Source organism: Phyllostomus discolor, chromosome 5 (genome assembly GCF_004126475.2).
Source record: "Phyllostomus discolor isolate MPI-MPIP mPhyDis1 chromosome 5, mPhyDis1.pri.v3, whole genome shotgun sequence".
Lineage (NCBI taxonomy): Eukaryota > Metazoa > Chordata > Mammalia > Chiroptera > Phyllostomidae > Phyllostomus > Phyllostomus discolor.
In genome coordinates this window covers 38,387,089-38,408,262 of record NC_040907.2, presented here as the reverse complement: position 1 = coordinate 38,408,262, position 21,174 = coordinate 38,387,089, and the positions used below count along the sequence as shown (strand labels likewise).

Below are 21,174 nucleotides of genomic sequence, written 5' to 3'. Positions count from 1 at the left end.
GTGGGAGTTTGTTACACTGACGACAAAATGCAAGGCGACAGCTTGGGTGCAGAGTTTTTGTTCCCGGAGCATCATCAAGTTTTGTTTCGTGTTCAAGGCGTCTGCCTTCTTTTCCCTGGGCACGTTAATTCTGCATTTTCTGCGGAGGGCTGCAGTGGCCTTTGGGAAAGGTGAGTTGGGGGAGGACATCAGTCTGGCTTAAAGTATTTGGGGGCGTCCTGAAAGCCAGTTTTGGTTTCCTGTTCTGCAAGCACACTTTGGCTTGCCAGCAAGCATTTTTCTGGAAGTACAGAAAGGTTCCCGGGGGGGCCTGTGTTTTCCGAGGCGAGTCTGTCAGTGAGGATGCCCTGCGTGCTGCTGCTGCCCCTGCTCTCCCCCTTCGTGTGGAGTTTGTTCCACTGACCCTAGGGGACCGGGCCACCAGGAGGTTGCTTTTTTCTTTCTTTTTCTTTTTTTTTTTTTTTTTTAACCTCAAAGGCAAGGGGGAGCTCTTGAGACAATTTGATATGAGTTTAGAGAACCGGTATAAGCAGCATCCTCGAAGGTGGCTGGGTGGGCTAGAAACGTGGTGACCCGGCCACAGCTGTCACCTAGGCAAGGAGCACTGAGAGCTGGGGCGGGGGGTGGGGGGGTGGAAGTCAGCTGCGGTGGATACCGACTTGGACTTAGAAAGCAGGACTCCGTTTCCCGGGGCCTCATCCCAGGCCTGCAGCAGGAGGGGAGCACAGGGGGCTCAGCCCGCCTCCACAAGACCTGAGGGAGCAGACAGCAAATTGCCGGTTTCAGACTCTGCCTTTGCCACTGCTGTGCAGTCACAGGCAAGTTATTTTCTACCACGGTGCTCGGTCTTCTCATCTGTGAAGTGGGATGATGGTTTGCCTACCTCGTGAGGTGGTTGTAAGGGTAACTTAACGTGTGTTAAGTGTTCAGAGCAATGCCTTGCACGAAGTAACAGCAGCAGCGTTTGCTGTCAGTGGTGTTGGCTCCTTCCGGGGTAGTCAGTCTAGTGGGGGTGGGGGGTGGGAAGCAGTTGGAAGGGCCTGGAAGAGCCACTTTGCACCGTCCCTCATCGTAGTCCGGGTTCCTGGGCTGTTCCTCGGCACGGCGTGGCACCTACAACCTGCTGGGAGGACATCACTGAGGGCCCGGTGAGGAGACGTCAGCTCTGAGGAGGCGTCTGTGCACGTGCCAGCCCAGTGCTGGAAGGAGCAGGCAGCGAGGACGGGCGAGTGTCCCGCAGCACCCTGGCTGCCACCTGTGCTCCCAGAGCAGCACTCGGGACAGGAGCGAAGGTGGGGGCCTGAGCTGGAAGGGAACCCAGGGCACTGGGGAGGGAGGACAGTGGTGGTGAGCGCCTGCCGCGGTGTGCCTCACTGCCCACCCACCTCTGCAGGGGCTGCGAACACCCGGTGCCCTTCCCCCAACCCTCAGCCTGTGCCTGCCAGCATCCCCTGTATGTTCCTGGCCCCAGTGAGGGCTGTCAGGGTGGGCCTTACCACCAGGGGCAGGGCTTTGGGGAGAGGACTGGCTTTCACTGCCCTGCCCAGGCCTGATCCAGGCCTGATCCAGGCCCTACAGCCAGGATTTGGATCGCTGAGCAAGGGGCAGGGGAGAGGGGGCGTCATTCCCACCTTTCCCCGAGGGGGCTCCGGCCCACCCCCGATACTCAGGCAGGTGTGGATGCTCAGGCCCGGGGCCCAAGCACAGCAGCTGCTCTCCTGCTCCAGTCATCGCTGCCCACGAAGTCTGCTTCCAGGGGCCGCCAGCCTGGGGGTCCAGAGTGAGGCCTGGGCCCGAGTCGGAAAAAGTGGCCTGGCTAGAGACCCATGCCTTCTCTCTCTGGCTGGGCACCCCTCCCTGTGGCCAGACAAGGAAGCCCTTGAGGCAAACCAGCTGACGTGCAAAGGGGTCGGGGCACAAGCTGTGGGTGCAGAGCTGGAGCAGGACTCCAGTCTGGGCTCAGCTGGGGCTGGTGCTCTTCAGCTTGATGTGCTGAGGGACCCCTGGTGTGGCCTCCGCTGTCCCATGCAGGTTCCCCAGGCTCCAGGGGCTGAGCCCGGAGCACATCCTGAGCTTCTTGAGGTCCTGCCCTGAAATGAGTGGAGCTGGGGCTCCCCTGGGCTGGGCAGGGGAGGAGGAGGGGTGATAGTTGGATGTGACCTGCTCTGAGCTCATTGGACATTGTCACCAGGAGTACCCGAAACAAGACCAGGCTGAGGTGTGGAATGCTGAAAGTTAGAGGGTCTATTTTGTCCGGTGCCAGTGCAAAGATCTCTGTTCCCAGGTGCCTATGGAGGGCTCGGTCAAGTTCGGCACCTAGTACCCTGGGCATTCCGCCACCACCTTGGTTTTCTGCCTGCATCTCAGCCCTTCCACTGCCACAGAGATCTCACTCACTTCTGAGCATCCTTACACTCTTCCATTCGTCCACTCATTCATGAATTCACCGAGCACCTGTTACGTGCCAGGGACTATCCCGGCTGTAGGGTTACAGCAGTGAACAAAACACACAGGAGGATGGAGCTGCCCCTCACTGAGGTGGGGCAGGCTGTGCGACAAGCAGGCTGAGGTGATGCTCTGTTTTGGCAAGTTAAATTTGAGGTGCTTGTGTGAAAGCCATCCAGGTGGAGGTGTCAAGTAGGCAGTCTTAGACACACACCTTGGGAGCTGGCGTTTGGAAGGTTCTTAAGCCACGAGCTTGGCTGAGATCATCTGGAGAGTGAATGGACAAGTGCCCAAGGACTCAGCGATGAGAGAGGTGGGGAGTAGGAACCAGCAAAGAAGACAGAGAAATGAGTAGGACAGCGAGGTGCCCTGGAGACCACGTGAGGGAAACCACAGGGAGCAGAGGGCCAAGTGCTGCCGAGAGGCCCCAGATGGCCAGCCTGCGGTGCCCAGGGACACAGTCTGCTGTCACTTCACTCAGGTGCTGCCTGGCCGGGCCCTGCAGGCCTCTGCTGCCCCAGCTTGCCTCTCGGCCATTCATGTTCCAGCCACATAGAACGACTTAACGGATTATTGCCACTGGGGGCCTTTGTTCTTGCTGTTCCATCTTGGCACGCCCTTCCTGCTTGCCCTTTAGAAGCCAGCTCAAGTGGCCCCTCTTTCAGGAAGTCGTCTAGGTGAGTCAGAGGCTCTCTCTGGGCCCTCTCGGCCCTGCAGTGTGTTGGCTCAGAGTCTACCTCCCCCATCAGGCTGGGAGCCCCTCCAAGCCAGGACCATGTGTGAGTGTCCTTTGTCCCCAGGACCACGCAGCACGTGCTCAGTGAGTATTTGGGGGAGGAACTGGGTGTTTGCTGAGCAGTGGGCCTGCACCCCTCCCCACTGCTGCCGTCACCCGAAGGTCAGTGCTCAGGTGCACAGAGAGGTGGCCTTTATGGCTGCCTGCATCTGCAGGTCCAGAGGAAAGTGGCTGCTCTCTGTCCACCAGCCACCAGGAGCTCCCGTCTCATTCTGCATCTCACTCCCAGTGCAAGGCTCGCACACGGTAGGCACTTGTAAAATGGGCTGAACTGTTGGACTAGCCCTGGAGGTCTGTAGTGGGTCACCCAGAGCTCAGCCTCTGGTCCCGACCTGGTCGGGTCCCATCGTGGCCCAGCTGGGTTTCAGGAGACCTGTGGGGCCCGTGTGTTGTGTGGAGGGTGGCAAAAAACTGGGAGAAGCCGTGCTGCTCCCGACAGGCTGGGCTCTTGCCTGGGCAGCAAGCCCATGCCCTGGATGCAGCAGGCCTGGGTGTGGGGAGATGAGGCCTGGGCTGTCTGGCACGGGCTAGAGTGTGGATCCCAGGTGGCAACAACCACAGCAGTGTCCAGCACGCGGGAGGGGCTGGCCTCACTCCACCTTGCTGTACCCAGCCCTGTGCCTCCCGGCCCCACCTCTTTGCCTAATTGGGGACAGCTGCAAAGGGTCACCCACCTCCAAACTTCCAGTAGGATCAGCTGAGGCCTCACTCCTCCCCCTGCCCAGGGGCATGCTCCTCCCTCCTCTCGTGCTTCCAGGTCTCTGGAAAGCGCTCCCCAAAACCTGCCACACCCTCCTCAGCCTGTTCCGGGGAGCCCTGTCAAAGACACCCTGTTTCCCTTCTTTCTCCACCATCTTCCTGAGGGAGAATGTGAACATGGTGAGAGCAGGGACCCTACTCTGTTCACTGCTCTCTACCCCGGGCCCTGGGCCCACCTGTCACACACTAGATGCTCTTGGATACTCGAGGGATGAGTGAACCCCCGCCTGAGAACTTACCTGAGGTGAGGTCACTTTAAAAGGCTGGTCTTCCAGCAGCCGAGCAGGTGGGCCCCATGTTTCCTGGTGACTTGTCTGTTCATGCCAAAGGGAGGATGGTCTGAGACACTCAGGTCACAGGCAGGCTCTAAGGGACTTTCTCCTGCCACAAAAGAGGAAGCAGAGTCTCTGTAAGCCCCAAGGTGCTCCTGGCCTTTGCCAGCCTTGGGCTTGCAGCTGAGGGACAGAGCTCAGCGAGTCACGGAGCCTGTTAGCCCCCAGCCCTGGGTGCAGCCGAGCCAGGCTTGGGAGACGCCAGAGCAGCCTGCGGGGGGAGGTCTGCCTTGCCACCAGCTTCTGAAGGGCTCTGGCCCTGGCGATGAGAACCTCCTGGTCAGATGCAGCTCAGTCATCTGAAAGTGGGGAGAACCGGGAAGGGAGGTGCTTGTCCCGTTTTGCAGAAGAGGAGCGGAGGTGCTGAGAGGAAGGCTGGTACACAGCAGGCTTGGAAACGGCTCCCCCACCCAGGACTGTAGCTCCCTTGCCGCCGCTGGAAATGAAGTGAGGACGCTTCCTGTGGCCCAACCAGATGCCAGTCTGACCACATGAGAGGACGTCCTCGTCTGTTCGCAGGGCCAGTGTCAGAATTTTGGTTCCAGAAGTCTGTTGCTCACAAGTCCAAGTCCCTGCAAGTGGGTTTTTATGCCAGTAGTATGCCCTCACCCCTTCCTCCCCCAGACTCACTGACTAGGTAAGCAGTCTGTTCTCAGGCCATAACCCCACCCAGGGCCTCGGAAATCTGTGCTCGAGGAGGAGCGGGATGTAAGAAAGTGGTGACGAGGAGGGAAGTGGGGGTGTGGGATCTCAAGAGGCGGGCACGTGTCTGTGGAGGGGGCAGCTGTTGTCACTTAGGAGCTTTCCGGCTACACCAGCTGGCCTGGGCCTCAGCTTCCTTACCTGTGTGGGAAAGGTAACAGCCACCAGTCCCGCTGGCTCCACCTTGCAAATCAGCTGCAAACGGCCTAAAGTGAGGGCGCAATGGGCGCCTGACCCCCACACCTTAGCTCCCAAGAGGACACAGCACGACCAGCCGTTCGGGCTGAGCTGGGGGCATGCTGCTCAGGCCCATCCTGCGACAGTGGCCCCCTTCCCGGGCAGCCCTCAAGCTGCAAGGTCATCTCATTGCTGACTGTCCACTTCCTGTAGCCTCTGTCCCAGCCTTCAAGACCCAGACTTAATTCCCTCTCACTCCTCTTCCTGCCACCAGTCTCCAAGGGCTACCGCCTGCTCAGCTGTGAGCCGCCACCATCCCTCAGCCACGTCCCACAATGGGCCCCAGCTGGGCTCCGTACGGTCGCCCTGCCAGCTCGTCCTCCACACAGGACCAGGGGGTGTATTGTTTTTTTATGAATCCCTTTGACTCAGCAGTTCTGCTAGGAATTCATCCAATGGCTGTGCTGGCAAAAGCACTGGAAGATACTCAAAAAGGATGCTCGTTGCAGCATCATTTGTAGTAGCTAACGACGGAAAATAACCTGAATGTCCAGGGACAGGTATTAGTGCAGTGCTCAGAAGAACAGGGCCTCCTGTGTGCTGACGTGGCAAGATCCTGCGAGCCTAAGGTGTTAGGTGGAGAAGGAAGGCGCAGGCCCCATCTGGGTAGCTTAGTTGGTTCGAGTGTCATCCCCCACTCACCAAGGTTGCAGGTTCAATACCCGTCAGGGCACATACAAGAATCAACCATTGAATGCATAAATAAGTGGGCCAACAAAATCAGTACTTCTCTCTCTAGAGTCAATAAATAATTTTTAAAAGGGTGTAGCTCTGGCTGGTGTGGCTCAGTGGATTGAGTGCCAGCCTATGAACCAAAGGGTCACTGATTCAATTCCCAGTCAGGGCACATGCCTGGGTTGTGGGTCAGGTCGCCAGCAGAGGCGTGCAAGAGGCAACCACACATTGATGTTTCTCTCCCTCTCTCCTTCCTTTCCCCTCTGTCTAAACATAAAGGGTGTGGAACAATCTATAGATGACACTATGCACATGTATGTTACTATACAGGCACACTCTAATGGTTCCACGTAAGAAAACTCCAAGCCTGGTGACCCTTAGGGAAAAGGACTAAGGACTGCCTTGGTCCTTCCCTTTTATAGTGTACTTTTGAGTTCTTTAAAACTGCACCATTTTTATGTAGTAATTACCTCTAAAATGCCAAGTAAAATGGGCAACAGGGCTCAGTGAGCCCCCCTGCCCCAGGCCACCTGCCATGGGAAGCCTGGGTGCTTAGCATTCAAGGTCCCTTGGGAGTTGACAACTCCAGCCTCCCTGCTTCCCCAGAATGCTCTGTGACTCCCTGCTTTCGCACGCCATGTGGTCTCTCCCCAGGAACCGCCCCCCCACCCCCACCAGTGTGATCTTTTTGCTGGTAATCCCTCCTGCCACCCCACCCCTGTCGCTGCCAAGCCCAGACGTGGAAAGAACATGAGCCTGGGGGTCAGAGACACACGGGCTGCATGCACTCCCCTGCCATGACTCCTGTGGTGGGTGCGGCACGTGCCCCATGCCTTCCGAGAGGAGCCCTGGCAGCAGGAATGCCCACACCAAACCACCCTCAGCCCGGTCCCTTTGGGAATTGCACTTGGCCCAGTGAAGCCACCTGGCCCGAGGGCTCCAGCTCTGGGGAGCAGTGTACACCCAGTGACTGGTGGCTGGCCAACCGTGTCTTTAGAAAGTCTCGGCCCCTCACCTCTGGGGGACCCACTGTCCTCTAGAGCCCCCGAAGAACTGGGCACACCCACTGAGCTCAGTCTCTCCGCCACCCAGGGCCGTCGTCACTCTCCACAGGTGCTGGTCAAGGCTTTCCCCAGATGTTCACTTGCCAATCTCCATCTAAGTGCTTCCTGGGGAAGCTGACCTAAAGCACCAGCTGTGTGACCTTGGACATCTCCCTCACACTGTCTGTGTTTCCTGGTTGGGGCCCAGAAAGTGCCTAACACACAATGCAGCACTCTTCATTTCCCTGGAACAGGGAGATGACATTGACCTTGCAAGGGTGCGTGCGGATTCAGCAAGAGGCTGTGTATAGGTGCCTGGCTGGAGTAGGCTCCATGTTACCAGAATAGACACCGGCTGGACATGGATGTACTGACCCATCCACCAGGACACCAGTGAGGAATCTACTGGTTGGCCAAAATGTCCATTCGTTTTTTTTTTTTCATATAGTAAGACACATTTTCACCGGTAACTATTGATTTGGATATTTAGAGTATGTCAGCTCTCTCTCACGTGGTAGAACACTGATTATTCTCAATTAATGTGTCGATTTGATTGGTATCCACTTCAACTGGTCTGCCTGACCATGAAGCAGTGTCCAGTGAGAAATCTCCAGCACAAAACTTCGCAAACCACTTCTGACACGTTCGATCAGTCACAGCAGTGTCTCCACACATGGCACAAATGGTTTCTTTTGCATTTCAGTCGCATTTTTACCCTTCTTGAAATAATAGAGCACAATCCACCACAAATGTTGCACAATTTCTTTCATCTTCACTATTAAAATGGCTACACAAAAATTCACCACTTTTGGGTTTTTTTAGACGCACACTGATAGGACAGCTGTCACAATACAATCTAATAACATTTTTTCAAATGAAGTTAAAGACGATTAAACACTACTACAGCCATCTTACGGAAGAAACCGAGTGAACTTTTTGGCCAACCCAACACAGCAAACACTCTATGCAGACACTACATATACATAAGCTATAGTCTTCAAACCAAGGCAGGCCACATTATTATGCCCTAAGTTTCAGGCAAGTAAACTGAAACTCAGAGAAAGGCTCTTGTCTAAAGTCACAAAATGGGTTGCGGGCAGAGCTGGGACAGCCCAGGCGGCAGGGCCCGCACTTGTGGGGGGCAGGCACACGGTGTGGGCCCACACTTCACTGTGGGGCCCCTCCGGACAGCACCAAGCACAGGCTCCAGGGCGCTGGAAGTACTCTTTATTGTCACCGAGCCCAGTGGGCCACAACAGCACTACGGCCCAGGCAGGCCCAGAACCGGCCGGGAACCACCCAGGATGCAGGATCTTCAGTGAGGGGGGCCGAGGGCTTCAGGCCTCAGAAGGCTCCTTGGCTCCCACAGCGCCGTGCAAATACAGAGCTAAAAACTTCTTGAACGTCTCTGGCTGGAAACCAGTCGGCCCTACAGGTTCCTGGAAAGAACACAACCCATTAGGATCCTGCTACCAGGCTTAATGGCAGCAATTAAAACAAAGGTGGTTTTATGTAAATCCCAAGTACCTGGATAATAACCCTTTCTTTCTCCCCCAGACCAAGGAGGGGCCCCGGAGAGCTGGCACCACCCAGACGCCAGAGGGGCTGGGCTGGGTGGGTGAGGACAGGAAGCACTCCTAGCTCCTGTCAGCCGGTCTGTTGACAATGACCTGACCCCAGTTCCCTCTGACTCCAACCGCCACAAACAAATGGTCTGTTGCTCCTTTTCACCCCCAGGCACCGTAAGTCCCCACTCCTTCCTCATACTCTTACCAGGCACCTCTCCGAACCGGGCCTGCACCCAGGGCTGGGAACCCCGAGTGACGTGAACCTGGCTCCTGCCCTCAAGGAGCATCCAGCCAGGTGTTCCAATGCCAACAGTAAAAGGTAACAGGCCTCGTAACAGAACTAGGAAAAAGATGCTGAGAAAAACGGGAGAAAATGACTAACTCACTGACTTCGATCCACAGAAACGACCATGTATGAATCTTTTTTTTTTTGACTGAGTCTTAAAGGGCAAGTAGAATGGGGCAGAAAGAGAAAGAAAAGGAAGGAGACCTCAGACAGACCAGCAGGGAACCTGGTACTGAGGCACCTATGAAGGCAGGAAGGGCACGAAGACTGATGCCAGTCGGGGGGGGGGCGGGGGAGCCCGCGAGGGTGTGAGGAGCTGAACCGGAGAGGACAGGAGCCACTGACCACACCAGGACGGCCTGGTGCTAAGTGTTCCGGAAGGGAGACCCTGAGGGAAGAGGAGAGACGTGCCGGGAGAAGGGAGAGCACGACTCAGAACGGAGACCCGTGGAGGTGGTCGGCGTGGCTGTGCAGGGCGACACAGCGGTGTGTGGGGCAGAGAAGGGCCCGGGCCCAGGAGGCATCTCGAGGGTAGAAACAACACCGACAGATGCTGGAGAACTGACTCCACAGCGGGCATGCTGACAATGTTCATCTAGCAAACCCACTGAGGCTCTGCGTGTGGGGCGTGGAACGCAGGTGGTCAGAGCCCGCAGAGCCCCGTCTCTCCCATCCCCCAGCCCTGCGTTACGTCCCCTCAGAGTGCCCGACACTACTCTGAAGATCAACTTCGCCGCTGCCCCTGCCCTTGCACAGGGAGCAGGCCTGCGCTCGTCAGGTGGGCCCCGGGGTGACATGCCGTGGGAGGGGCTCCCCATCTGTGGGATGAAATGAAGGATGCATTGCTCATGGGCCCTGCCTTCCAGGATCGTGGAGCTCCATTTGATGGAGGGGAAAAACATGTAAACAGATGACCGCAGAACAGCGATGCGATCACGTGGCATGCGGGAGTACGGGGCAATGGGAGGGGGCTGGTGGGTCCTAACGCTAAACCTGGAAGGACAAGTGGAGGATGGCCAGGCGGCAGGGAAACGGGGGTGGTGGGGGGCTGCTGGGGAGAAGCCTCCTATGCAGCACCCACTAAGATCCTGAGCTCCCTAAGTGCTGGGCACACTGGAGAGCTGTGAGGAGCTGGGCATGGTGGGTGCAGAAGGAAGCGGGAAGGAGGTGCAGAGCTGGGCAGGGCCCAGCGTGGGGAGCGTTGTTTAGGTGATGGCAGGGCTGAAGGAGTCCTGCAGTCGGAGGTCCTGGGCACGCAGCTCCTAAAGCCAGTGCCCCACGTGAGGGCATCCCCTTCGCCCCACCCCTGCTCTCCCTGGGTAGGGTGAGTCGTGGCCCTGCTCCAGTCACAGGCAGGAGGCGGCTGGACTTACCACAACCACCTTCTTTTTGATCACTGGGAGACACCAAAAATGCTGATAGAGGAGCTGGTCTGAGTCCACCCACACCAGATTCTTGACGCCCTCGTTGGAGGCCAGATCTGTGGTGTTCAGCTGCAACACCAGGAACTGGAAGATACGCCCATCGGTGCCCACACACTGCACGACTACGGGCTGCTCCAGCACCTTGGTGTCATTCTGGGAGGAAAAGGGGCAAGTAAATCACACGCGTAACAGCACAGACAAGGCAGCTTCTAGTTCCGGCCTTGGCAACAGTGCCTGCTCCCGTCTACTTGTTTCACCACCAGACGATGAAACAGGAGTTGGGGGCGCTGACCAGGGCCAGGCCCCCCACCCTCTCCCAGCCTGGCTCTGCCTACTTGATGCCTCATGGCCCCAGGGTGCCTGCTCTTTAAGTTGAGCACATCAAAGTAATGATTCCTGCCACTGAGAGGTGACTGCTGGGCAAGCAGCACAGGTCAGGAAGGTGAGCTGGGAGGTTAACGACAGGAAGTCCCTCACACTCTTGGCGTCACCTAATGGCGACAACAGTGACATCAGCACTCTCAGTGGTGGGCCTGGAGGGCCAGTGGACATCTATAACCCCCTTCGGTTATTCCACTGGACAGACGAGCAAACAGATCCAGTGAGGCAAGTGGCCTGTCTGGAGTCACCGACCTGTGGCATCAGAACCCAGACCGCTCACTTTCCACACCTGCCTGCGCCCAGGGGCCAGGCACCCAGAGGCGGGCAGCGGTCTCATCAGGGCTTCGTGCCGTCAGTGTGGCGCTTCGAACAGGCCAGACTCCTGGGGTGGTCCAGCCCCCACGTCCGCTTCGGGATTCCACCAGTCTACCCACGTGCCAGCTCTCTTTCAATTAGCGCCACTTGGTAATAATAACTGCACTGACCACCATTTACTGAGGGCCTTCCCTGTGCCAGGCACTGTGCCAGTTTTACATAAAATCACTCCGAATCTCATAAATCTAGTGGTGTATTCCCACTTAACGGACGAGAAAGCAGGTTCAGAGGGTGGCATAATTGTTCCAGGTTAGCCACGAGGTGTGAGCCAGACCTCACACTCTTAAATCACTTAAGATACTACTACTCCGGTCCACACCCAGTGTCCCATGCTATCCAATAACAGCACCTCTCTTCCCGCTCAGCGGTGTCCCCGTACGGGTGACAAATCAGATGTCCGCCCTACTGAGACCTTGCAGCAACCCAGTTCCGGGGCCGCACCCCCTGGACAGAGACCCACAGGCTGGCTGCACGAGGCACGGCATCCTCGACTGGAACACACCGCCTCCATTCCCCCGCCAGGGCTGCACCCAGCGTTAGGAGCACCTAGCGTCAGGCCTCAGTGTGGGCTGCACCGGGACCACTGGCCTTAGAAATACCTGTTCTTAGCTGCATGTGAAATAAATAAAAAGAAAAGTACCTCTAAGTGTTAGCTGAGAATTTTGTATTGACTCTTATCTCCCTCTACAGATCAATAAAGCTGCGGGTAGTACATAAATTTCTCAGCAATTTTACCTTTTACACAGAGGCTCTTCCCATAATTGCTCAACTTCACAGCCCCAGGAATAATCTGTACCTGGAGGGGCTGGGGAGGCCTCCTTCTACCCACCTGGGTAGCAATTAGTGGCAGCGCTGCTACCTGCGCGCTGCTGGCCCAGAAGTGAGGACGAGCCTGCAGGCCCAGAACCCGGCACGTGATGATCCCCATCGCCTCCCCTGCCCCAGAGATGGGAGGCAGAGTGTCCTTCGAAGCTGGGCAGGCCAGAGCTTTAAGGCTGGCCAATTCGCTCATTAGCTGGGGCTCTTGGGCAGGTCAGTGAGCCTTCCAGAGCCTTTAGGAAATATATAGAGAATGGAAACAAAGAGAACCTTCCAAGGACTGGAAAGACACAAGAAGTCACATGAAGGTGTGACAGCTGCAAATCCCTTAGCTGTGTCACCTTGGGCAGTTACTTTACCTCCTTGAGCCTCAGTGTCCTCATCTGTGAAATGAAGCTACTGGCACCTGCCACGGGTGTTGCTGCGAGGATTCGATGATGCAGTGGTTCCCAAGTGTCAGTGTGGCGGTTCCAAACCTGGGCTTACACCGGCGTCCCCAGAGGGCCATCCCACACCGACTGCCAGCCACCCCCAGTTTCTGACGCAGTAGGCCCAGGGTGGGTCTGGCCACCTGCACTTCAGACAACTTCTCAGTTGATGCTGATGCCGCCAATCCAGGACCATATTTTGAGGACCACCCTAATTCAATGTCTGGCAGGTAGCAGATATTCAGTACAGGCAAACTCCATGAGTCTCACATCTCATTCGGCTAACCACCTCCCCAGCCCCACCTAGTTCCAGGCAGAGTGGGATGGGCAACAGGACGTGTGGAATTCCCTCCCTCCCTCCCTCCTTCCCTCCCGCAGAAGGGCCTTAGGCTCTAACCTGGCAGCAGTTCCCAGAACCTCTCCCCTACCCCTTGCTCCCAGAGAGGCTTCCCCCAGTCCTGTGACAGCTCTGTATGACACCCCTCAGCCTGCATCCTACACCATCTGAGGCCCCCGAGGCCCCCTCTCAGAATCAAGGGGCTCCCACCAAGGGGTCCCTCGGGTCCCCAGAACCTGTCCTGACTAAGCAGACGGGTCTGGCCCTCTCCTGCTCCAGGTCTCCTGCCTGCCCAGTGGAGCCTGGTGCTCCGGTTCAGACACTACAGCACAGAGCAGTATGGTGCAGACAGACTACCGAAGCCTTGGCAGCTGGGCGTGCCTGGCTCCCGAACTCTCTCCACTCCTTACTGCTGTGCAATGCTGCAGAAGCGGCTCGGCCTCCCTGCGACTCAGTGGCATGATGCAAACACTGGGGGTCCCAGTGGAACTTCGTGGGCTACTGTGGTCAACAACGGAGGCCCCGGGGCACGGCAGCTCCCTCTGCGGGTGAGTGCGGCACCTCTCCCTGAAACTCCTCAGGAGAGCGAGGGATCCTCTCTGCCCCTTTCTTTCTCTGAGCAGTGTAAGGCAGGAGACCACCACGAGGACCGCAGCTCAGGGGTCTCCTCCACATACGTACCCCGTAGAGGAGCCGGGCCTGAGTCAGGGCACTGCCGAAGGCAAACATGATCATCTTGGCCCTCAGCTGGTCTGGCGGAAAGCGGTAAGATCGTACACTGGCTGCCTCCAGCAAAAACAGGGTGTGCGCACAGGGGTACGGATAGCCCTCCTGGAATCCTGTAAGATACAGAGCCATGAGGAGGGCAGAAAGATTAACGAGCCTGCCCCAAAGCCTTGGGAGAGTCACCTCACCTGAGCTCAGGGGCAGGCATCACCCAGACTCAGTAAAGGCAGACACTGTCATTCCAGCTCAGGGGCTGGCAAACTTCAGCCTGCCGGCCAAGCCTGGCCCCCACCTGTTTCTGAAAATAAAGTCTTTTACCAGAGCACACCTCTGTCCATTCACTCCCTGACATACTGTCCACTAGGTAGCTGTGGCAGAGGCCATACGTAGCCTGCAAAACCTAAAACGTTCACTACGTGGCTCTTCACAGAAAACGTGTGCCACCCTGTTACAGGAGATCCTTGCATGAACCTACCTCCACCCCTTTCTCTCTCATTCAAGTACACGGGTGACAGTGACATTAGCAGAAAGATAACCTGAAACCTATGGTAGTAACATTTTTAAAACAGCAAATCATTTGCAAAATTCAATACTTTCATTGGTAACAAATGACTTGCTTCATACCTCACAATTATGGGCACAGCACTGGTGCTGAGAACCCAAGTCTGGCACTTGCTCGTCTCAGCCATGACCCTGCTGGTCATTGTTCTCCTCCCCTGCACAACTCTGGGTGCACCCTTGGCAGGCTGGGGGCTTCTAGAATGAGTAGCCTGGACCAGTGCAAGTGGGTGAAGAGGAGGGAGAAAGAGGCTGGGACAACGTGGCTCTGAAAACCCCAGAGAAGAGCACTACCTAGGAGAGACACGGCTTTCCCGCCTGCCTCGGGCCTTGCTCGGTCCCTCAGCACATGCAGATACCCGGCACGCGGCACCCCCTCTGTGCCAGGCTCTACAAGACGTACCAGAACAGAGTCGAGCAGAGCCGGCCACTGCCTTTGAGGAACTCAAAGTTCAGAGGGGAAGACAGACAGGAAAACTGATCACAGCCACATAGAGGGGCATGTCAAGATACAAGGGGGCTGTGCGAGGAAAGGTACAAGTCCTTGAGGAGCCTGGACAGCCCCAGGGCATCCTGGGGAAGACATGACTCCTAAGACTAGTTGTGCAACGTGGGCAGTTATCAAGCTGAAGACAAAATGAGGCGAATGGTCACAAGTCCCAGGCAGAGCGAAGAGAATGTGTCCAAGCACGACAGCAAGAGGGGGCACGGCGTGTTCATTGCAGCAGGGACATGGGGGGCATATGAGGGGGCAAAGATGGGGCTAGAGAGGGGCAGAGGCCAGCTGAAGGCCCTCGTGGGTTAAGCCAAGGAGTTCAAACTTTATCTGACCGAGAGGAGGTGGGCACGGAGACGGAATTACGTTGTGTTGGAAAGGTTGGACTGCACACTGGAGGGACCAGAGGGACACAGCCGGGGCCACACTGACCGGCTGGGGGACGACGGCAATGGGTGAGCGAGAGGCAGTGGGCTCTGACCTCAGCCGCTAAGGAAAACCGCTACAGCTCACAATGACTGAGGGGCAGCAGGAACTGTGGGCCTGCCTAGCCCGACTCCCTGGTTTCTGTCCGGGCTGACTGGGTGGTGCCTTTTTCGATGGCGTTCGGATGAATAGCCCCATTCAAGGCCTATGGGGCTGCCTCAGTCCTGCCAGGAGGTTGGCCGGCATTTCCATGGCACAGAGAAAGAGGGTGTTTTTCAGGGGACCTATTATGAATACAGGGAACATCTGGTCCTCAACAAAAACCTCGCACGCCACCCATGAAAACTCTGACGGAACAGCGTTGCTTCTAAGGTGTCCAAAGCAAAGTTGGCATTTGAACAAACCATTCGAGCTCTCTGAGCCTCAGCTGCCTGGCCTGTAAAACAGGGATAATAGTACCTGTCGCACAGGACTGCTCCATGTGTCTTAGAAGAAAACGCACGTGAGGTGCCTAGAGCACAGTAAGTACTCAGTATACCCCTCCCCCCGGGAAAAAGCACGCCTCTCATCTCCACACTGCCTGAAAGTCAAAGGCTCTGAGACGTACCTGTGTTGTCTTTTTCATCATAAACGTTGCACTCCTGAAGACCAATAGTGGGAGATATGGGATAGAAGGTCTCAAGAACGTGGTTCTGAGTAGCTTCAACTTCCTCTCTGGAGGCAATGGGGGGCAGAGGGTCCCTGGCATTCAGCCGGGCTCCGCCGGAACCATGGACCTGCAGGAGGAGAGCCTCTGAAGGGCAGAGAGACGGTTAGTCTAACCTGGTCTAAAGCCTCATCTCAGCTCCGTCCTGCCAGGCTCACCTCTTACAGCTTTTGGGCTAATCCCCCCGATCCCAGAGAACAAGCTTTGGTTTTGGCATTAACCCTGGGATTCTTGAGATGGAAACTGACCAATGCATTCTCCCTCCTGTGTTCTCTTCCCAGCGACCCCTGAGACCTGGCAGTTTCTGGGGTTTGGGGCTGCGCCGCACAGATCATCCTAAGCCTGGCCCTACGCTGTGGACCACAAAATCAGAGTTATGCTCCGCTCTGAAGAAGCTCATCAGGTGGTAAGTGCTACAGCAGAAGTGTGAACTGTACTCAGGGACAGCAGAGGTGGGAGACCTGACCCCCTCCAGGCCCGGGAAGCTTCCTGAAGGCAGCACTGCCTTCAAACCAGCTTCTCAAGGACAGTTAAGAGCAGACTTGCTCAACTTGGGCACTACTCACATTTTAGACCAGATCACTCTCTGGTGAGGGAGGCTCTCCTGTAGATGTCTGCGGGTCCCCTGACCTCTACCCCCTGGGTGCCTGGAGAACCCCCCGCTGACACACACACCCCCCACCCCCACTCCAACCTGGTTCAAGTCACGTCACAACCAAAGATGTCTCCAGACGCTGGGAAATCTCCCCTAGGCGGCCAAACTGCCTTTAGTTGAACACTGCTGGTAAGAGTTTGCCAGGCAAAGAAACGGAAGAAACAGCACTCCAGTGAAGAAGGAGTAACATGTGCCAAGGCACAGAAGTGTGCTGCCCCGTGGCAGAGTTCAGGGGAATAAAGGCAGGTGACCAGGGTGTGGCACGGCAGGAAGGAGAGATGGAGAGAGAGAACACTGAGGGTAGAGGCTCAGGGGAAAGGCTATTAAACCCAGGGAAAGGCCAGAGTGCCCTCCACAATGAAGAGTGGAAAAGTCAGCCAGTCGGAACACCCCCCTTCAGGCGGTTAGCGTGTCTGCCAAGGAGACACAGGTGTGTGAGGAAAAACACCTCACATCTGACTCAATGGCGAGCATGCTGCTCGGACTGTGAGTGCCCCTCATGGGGTCCCTGCAGGAGGCCACAGCCACCGCCAGGCAAATTGGAAAAACTCCTTGAGAATGGCCTCCTGAGAATTCTCCTCGGAGGCAAGTCTTCCTCTGGAGGTGCGTGTTTGGTTTTTTTAGAAATAGTCAAATAGCTGTGTAATGGTAATGGATCAAGAATGATGGGCTTATATATGGTGTGGCCATTAAAAACTGTTATTTAATTACCATGCGGCCTCCCTTACTGAGTATATAAAAAAGGGATAGCACATCTGTGGATGGATAAACTCTGACCCATTTGTTAAAATAAATTATACCCACACCTTGAGAATAGTTTTCTGAAGTATTTCTGGTTTCCTCACATATAATCTGCAAGGAAGATAAATGCACCCGGACCGGCCCTAACCCTGGCTTTAGCCGCTCCCCACAGACCACTCCAGTGTGGTTTCCAGTTCCATCCCCTCCACGCCCCTCCTCCAGTGACAGCTCCAAATGGGGCAGTTTAATTAGAGGCAATCCTTGATGACGGGCCAACAAGCGTGCCTCTGGTAATGAGGTGCACTAATTTCCTTTGTGGGGCCATTACCTCTGCAAAGCTGACTCCTTGCCAGGAAGTCCATACTCGAAGGGGCAAGCTGGGGAAACCTGACCAAGTGGATGCCCTGAAAATCCCGCATTACTTCACAGCTGGTCTCCCCACTTCAGGTTTCTGTGCATCAGGACACTCGTGCACTTGGAACGTCCCTGCCTGAAACACCTGAAACCCGGTGCTCACTTCACTCCCCCGTCCCTTTGGCCAGCACCTGTCAGGGACCAGGAACTATCAGACACCGTGGGCGGAGTACGCAGTTCAGTGAGGCAGGCAGAAAACGTGCCAGGTAATCACAATGCAGCACGGTGTGTGCTGTGATACAAACATGCGCAGTGGGCATAAGGACCACAGAGGAGGAAGAGCCAGACTGTGGGTTCACACAGGAAGGGGGCCTGAGTTGAGTGTTACAGGTAAGAATTTACTCAAATGAGGAAAGTAGAAAAGAGCCTTTCAGACAGAATGCACAATATGTGCAAAGGTGTAAAAGCTTGACGCCAAAAAGCTGCAAGTGGCTAAAGTGTAAATTTGGGCATGGGGGAGGTGTGACAGGCAGTTGAGCAGGAGATAAAACTGGAAAGACTAGGTGCTGGCCAATCACAGAGGGCCTTAGGTCCCGAGATAAATGGTTTAAGCTACTGAGAGACAGTGAACAATTTGAAAAAAGAGGGCCATAAGACATGCACTTTAGAAAGATCACTGGAGCAGCTCTGTGGAAACTGGGCTGGGAAAAGGAGAAAGGCATGCACAGGGTTAAAAGGCTCGTGCAATAGAATATGGGCTTTGTGAAAGCAGAGACTGTGTGAGGTCTGTTACTTCCTTATAGTCAATATGTAGGCACTTGTAGGCACTCAACAGATATGTTTGAATTAACAGTCTTGGGGAAAAGTGATTAAAAATAAACAAACAAAAAAGCCGGGCTGTGGCTAATGATACTGAGGACGTGGCTAAGCCCACAAAACTGGATCATGGACGACGGCAGTGAGGGCACATGAGGGGGTGTGGAGGGCTGGGGATGTGAGCTGGTGGCACGGCTAGGAGTGAAAGATAAAAACAGACCACGGCTTGCTGGTATACAAGATGACCAACCTCGGTTCCAGGTAGTAGATAACCTGTAGTTTTTGGCATAGATCCGCCTGGCCAGAGAAGGATGCTTTGAAATCTGGGACTTACACAGCTGTATCAGGCTGTCCACAATGAGTGGGCTTGGAAAAAAAGAAGAAACATTTGGAGACATAAACATGGTGACTCCAAAATTAATCAAGTGGAAATCTTACTGACTTGGGGGAAACTTACCAGTAGGTCTCTCTCTTGGGGATGTCTCCAGTGCAGTGCCAGAGACGAGCGTGATAGATCACATTCAGAACACGTTCATCTTGGTTCTCTATGTGGTTCCTTGGGTCGTCAAGGAGGCTAAGCACTTTCTTGGGAAGGCCTTCTATTAACTTGGCTTTGGTAAGCCAGAGGGCCTGCTTTACACCTTTGGGGTAATTAGTCACCAAAAAAAAAAAAAAAAGACAATTCAGAATGAGATACCTAAGCCTGCCTGGTAGCATCTTGGGGAAAAGGCTGCACTGACAGAGAGAGAGAGAGACCTCTGAGGGGTCAGAACTACAAATAAGGAGCAGAAGCTAGAATAGCCAGATTTCAACTCTGTTTCAGGAATGACTATCTATTGAAGGACGGTTAACAATTGAGATAGAGAGTGCCTGGCATAGCAGGAATTAAAACAGTGGTGAAGATGGCTGAGATCATAAGCATCTGTCTATTCAGACATACCCTAGACCGTGATTACCCTAGACTGGGATTAGATCAATGGATGTCAACTTTTCAAAACCTAGATCTATTAACCCACACCCAGTCCCTGACTACAGAAGCCCATATCTACAAAATGTACCTTGTTTATTAGCATTAAGCCCCTGATGCTTTATCAAGGGGAAGGAGCTTTTGGAAATAGTGGAAATAACTTTTAAATCATGAGTAACTTGAAGAGCCCTGAGTTTAGGAGCACTTAGATAATATTTCACATCTTATCTAACCCTGAGATTCTATACTGCTCTACTTTACAAACAGATTTTTGTATGAAGAAGGCCTCTGAAACATACTGCATTCGTCTCCTTAAGACCTTCTGCTCTTCTCCCTGGCCTTACTATATGAAGGCTGGCATTGTTTATTCTTGGGGATACAGTAAACTGCATAACTGAAAATGTTTTTCCCTATCCCAAGGGTAACCAAACTTTAATTTCTTAAAAGGCCAGATAGCAAGTATTTTCAGCTTCTGGGCCGTGTGGTCTGTCACATAATCACCTCTGCCACTGTAGCCCAACACCAGCCACAGGCAAAGAGTAAACGAGTGGGCCCGGCTGTGTTCTAATGAAACCATTTACAGGAGCGGGCCACTGGCCTAGTAAGCTGCTCCGGTCTCTGTGCCATTTGTTGTTGCTAGTAGGCTGAGAGCCAAGTCTGAGGATCCCGTTAGCAAGCAGAACCTCACAGAAGGAACTTTTTGTATTCAACTCACTGTTTTATCTTTCCTTTGTGCTGATTGCCTCATCAATCTATTTTTAATTTAACTTGGCTGTGTTTCTCTAAAATACTCAAAATACTTTTCAGAAAAAGATGGAGTATAAATAATTGAAATAGAGTTGATTCAGACTGCTTAGTCTTTAAACATTAAGGAACATCAACTACTCTCAGCAGGATGGGCTGTGGTGCCAGGCAAAAGTCCCTTAATTCACTTTCACCAGATCTGGCTTCCCTAAGGGAGGAACAAGCACAGACCTAGAGACCTAACTTCTGCACTAAGCCCACATACCAGTCCTCTACCCTTAGATCAAAGTTAACACTGTGTTCTTTTCAAGGATTGTCCCCACAAGTTAGCAGAGAGCTGGTTATTGCTTTGGTTGACAGACTATTCATCCCAGCTGGAAAAACACCACTTTGACTCAGGGATGCATCTTCATTTGAAAAACTATGACTGGGATTAAAGGGAGCCCAGACACTTTTGGGGGAGGGGGGAGACGCCCTCAGGCAGTTTCTTTTGTGTTAATAAATGAAAGGCAATGCGACTTTTCACTTTAAGGCTCATAAGACATCAGAAATACAAACACTTAGAAATCGAACTTTTGGATTTTGTGGTGGAGCAGAAAAAACCCTGGAGTGGAAGATGGGTAACCCGAGTTTTAGTCCTGACACTGCCGCTGTTCCTTAAACTTGAAAGTGTTCTGTAAAGTCTAACAAAACTGCAAGATACAGAGCTAGAGAAGCAGGTTGGGGCGCAGAGATCATGAGCTTTAGGATAGACAGTTCTTTACGACCCGCGAATCCAGACAACTGTCAGAAAACAGGAATCACTATTGGCCCTGCCTCGCAGACGAAGAAACCGAGACCCTCGGGGTTTCAATATCTTGTCCAAAGCCACAGAAGGCTGGGGTCAGTACAGGGTAGAGGAACAAGGTCCCATCCTGCCCATCGTGGGGCCTCACCCTCCAGGAGGCTGCAGCGCTGGTGGAAGGTGTGGCAGACCTGGTCCTTGTACAAAGGATGTTCGTGAATCGGGGGAACGCGACGGAACTTTGGATGCCTCCAGCCGGGATCCCAGGGCGGGAAGATCGGCCGCGCCAACCAGGGCACGAAGTGCATCTTCTCCTCGTAGGTGATGGGCTCCAATCCAGGGATTTCGTACACCCTCTCCGGGGGAGAAGGCTCGGGCTTCCGCGTAGATCGGACGCCCCACTTGTACGCCCCGCGTCTAGGGGCCCCATAGCTCCCAAGGCCGAGCCGTCCGGGGCGAGCCAACGCCCGCCTTGCGGGCCCCGATGCCAATGCCATACCGATTTGGTCTCCTCAAGACCTCCACCTGGACGCCGCCATCTTCCCGTGCGCAAGGCCTGCTGGGAACGAAAGGGGCTGGGCGCCAAAGTTAGTT

General features: G+C 54.7%; 1 protein-coding gene across 1 annotated transcript; it reads right to left on the bottom strand.

Annotated features, from left to right (window-relative positions):
• Positions 1 to 8,200: 8,200 nt before the first annotated feature.
• Positions 8,201 to 21,154, bottom strand: MRPL37 (mitochondrial ribosomal protein L37). Its single transcript, XM_028513111.2, has 7 exons — positions 20,732 to 21,154; positions 18,543 to 18,726; positions 18,336 to 18,451; positions 15,421 to 15,606; positions 13,289 to 13,446; positions 10,217 to 10,420; positions 8,201 to 8,428 (listed from the first exon to the last, which is right to left on the bottom strand). The coding sequence occupies exons 1-7, from the start codon at positions 21,075 to 21,077 to the stop codon at positions 8,327 to 8,329; spliced, it is 1,296 nt and encodes a 431-aa protein (XP_028368912.1). The 5' UTR covers positions 21,078 to 21,154; the 3' UTR covers positions 8,201 to 8,326.
• Positions 21,155 to 21,174: the final 20 nt, after the last annotated feature.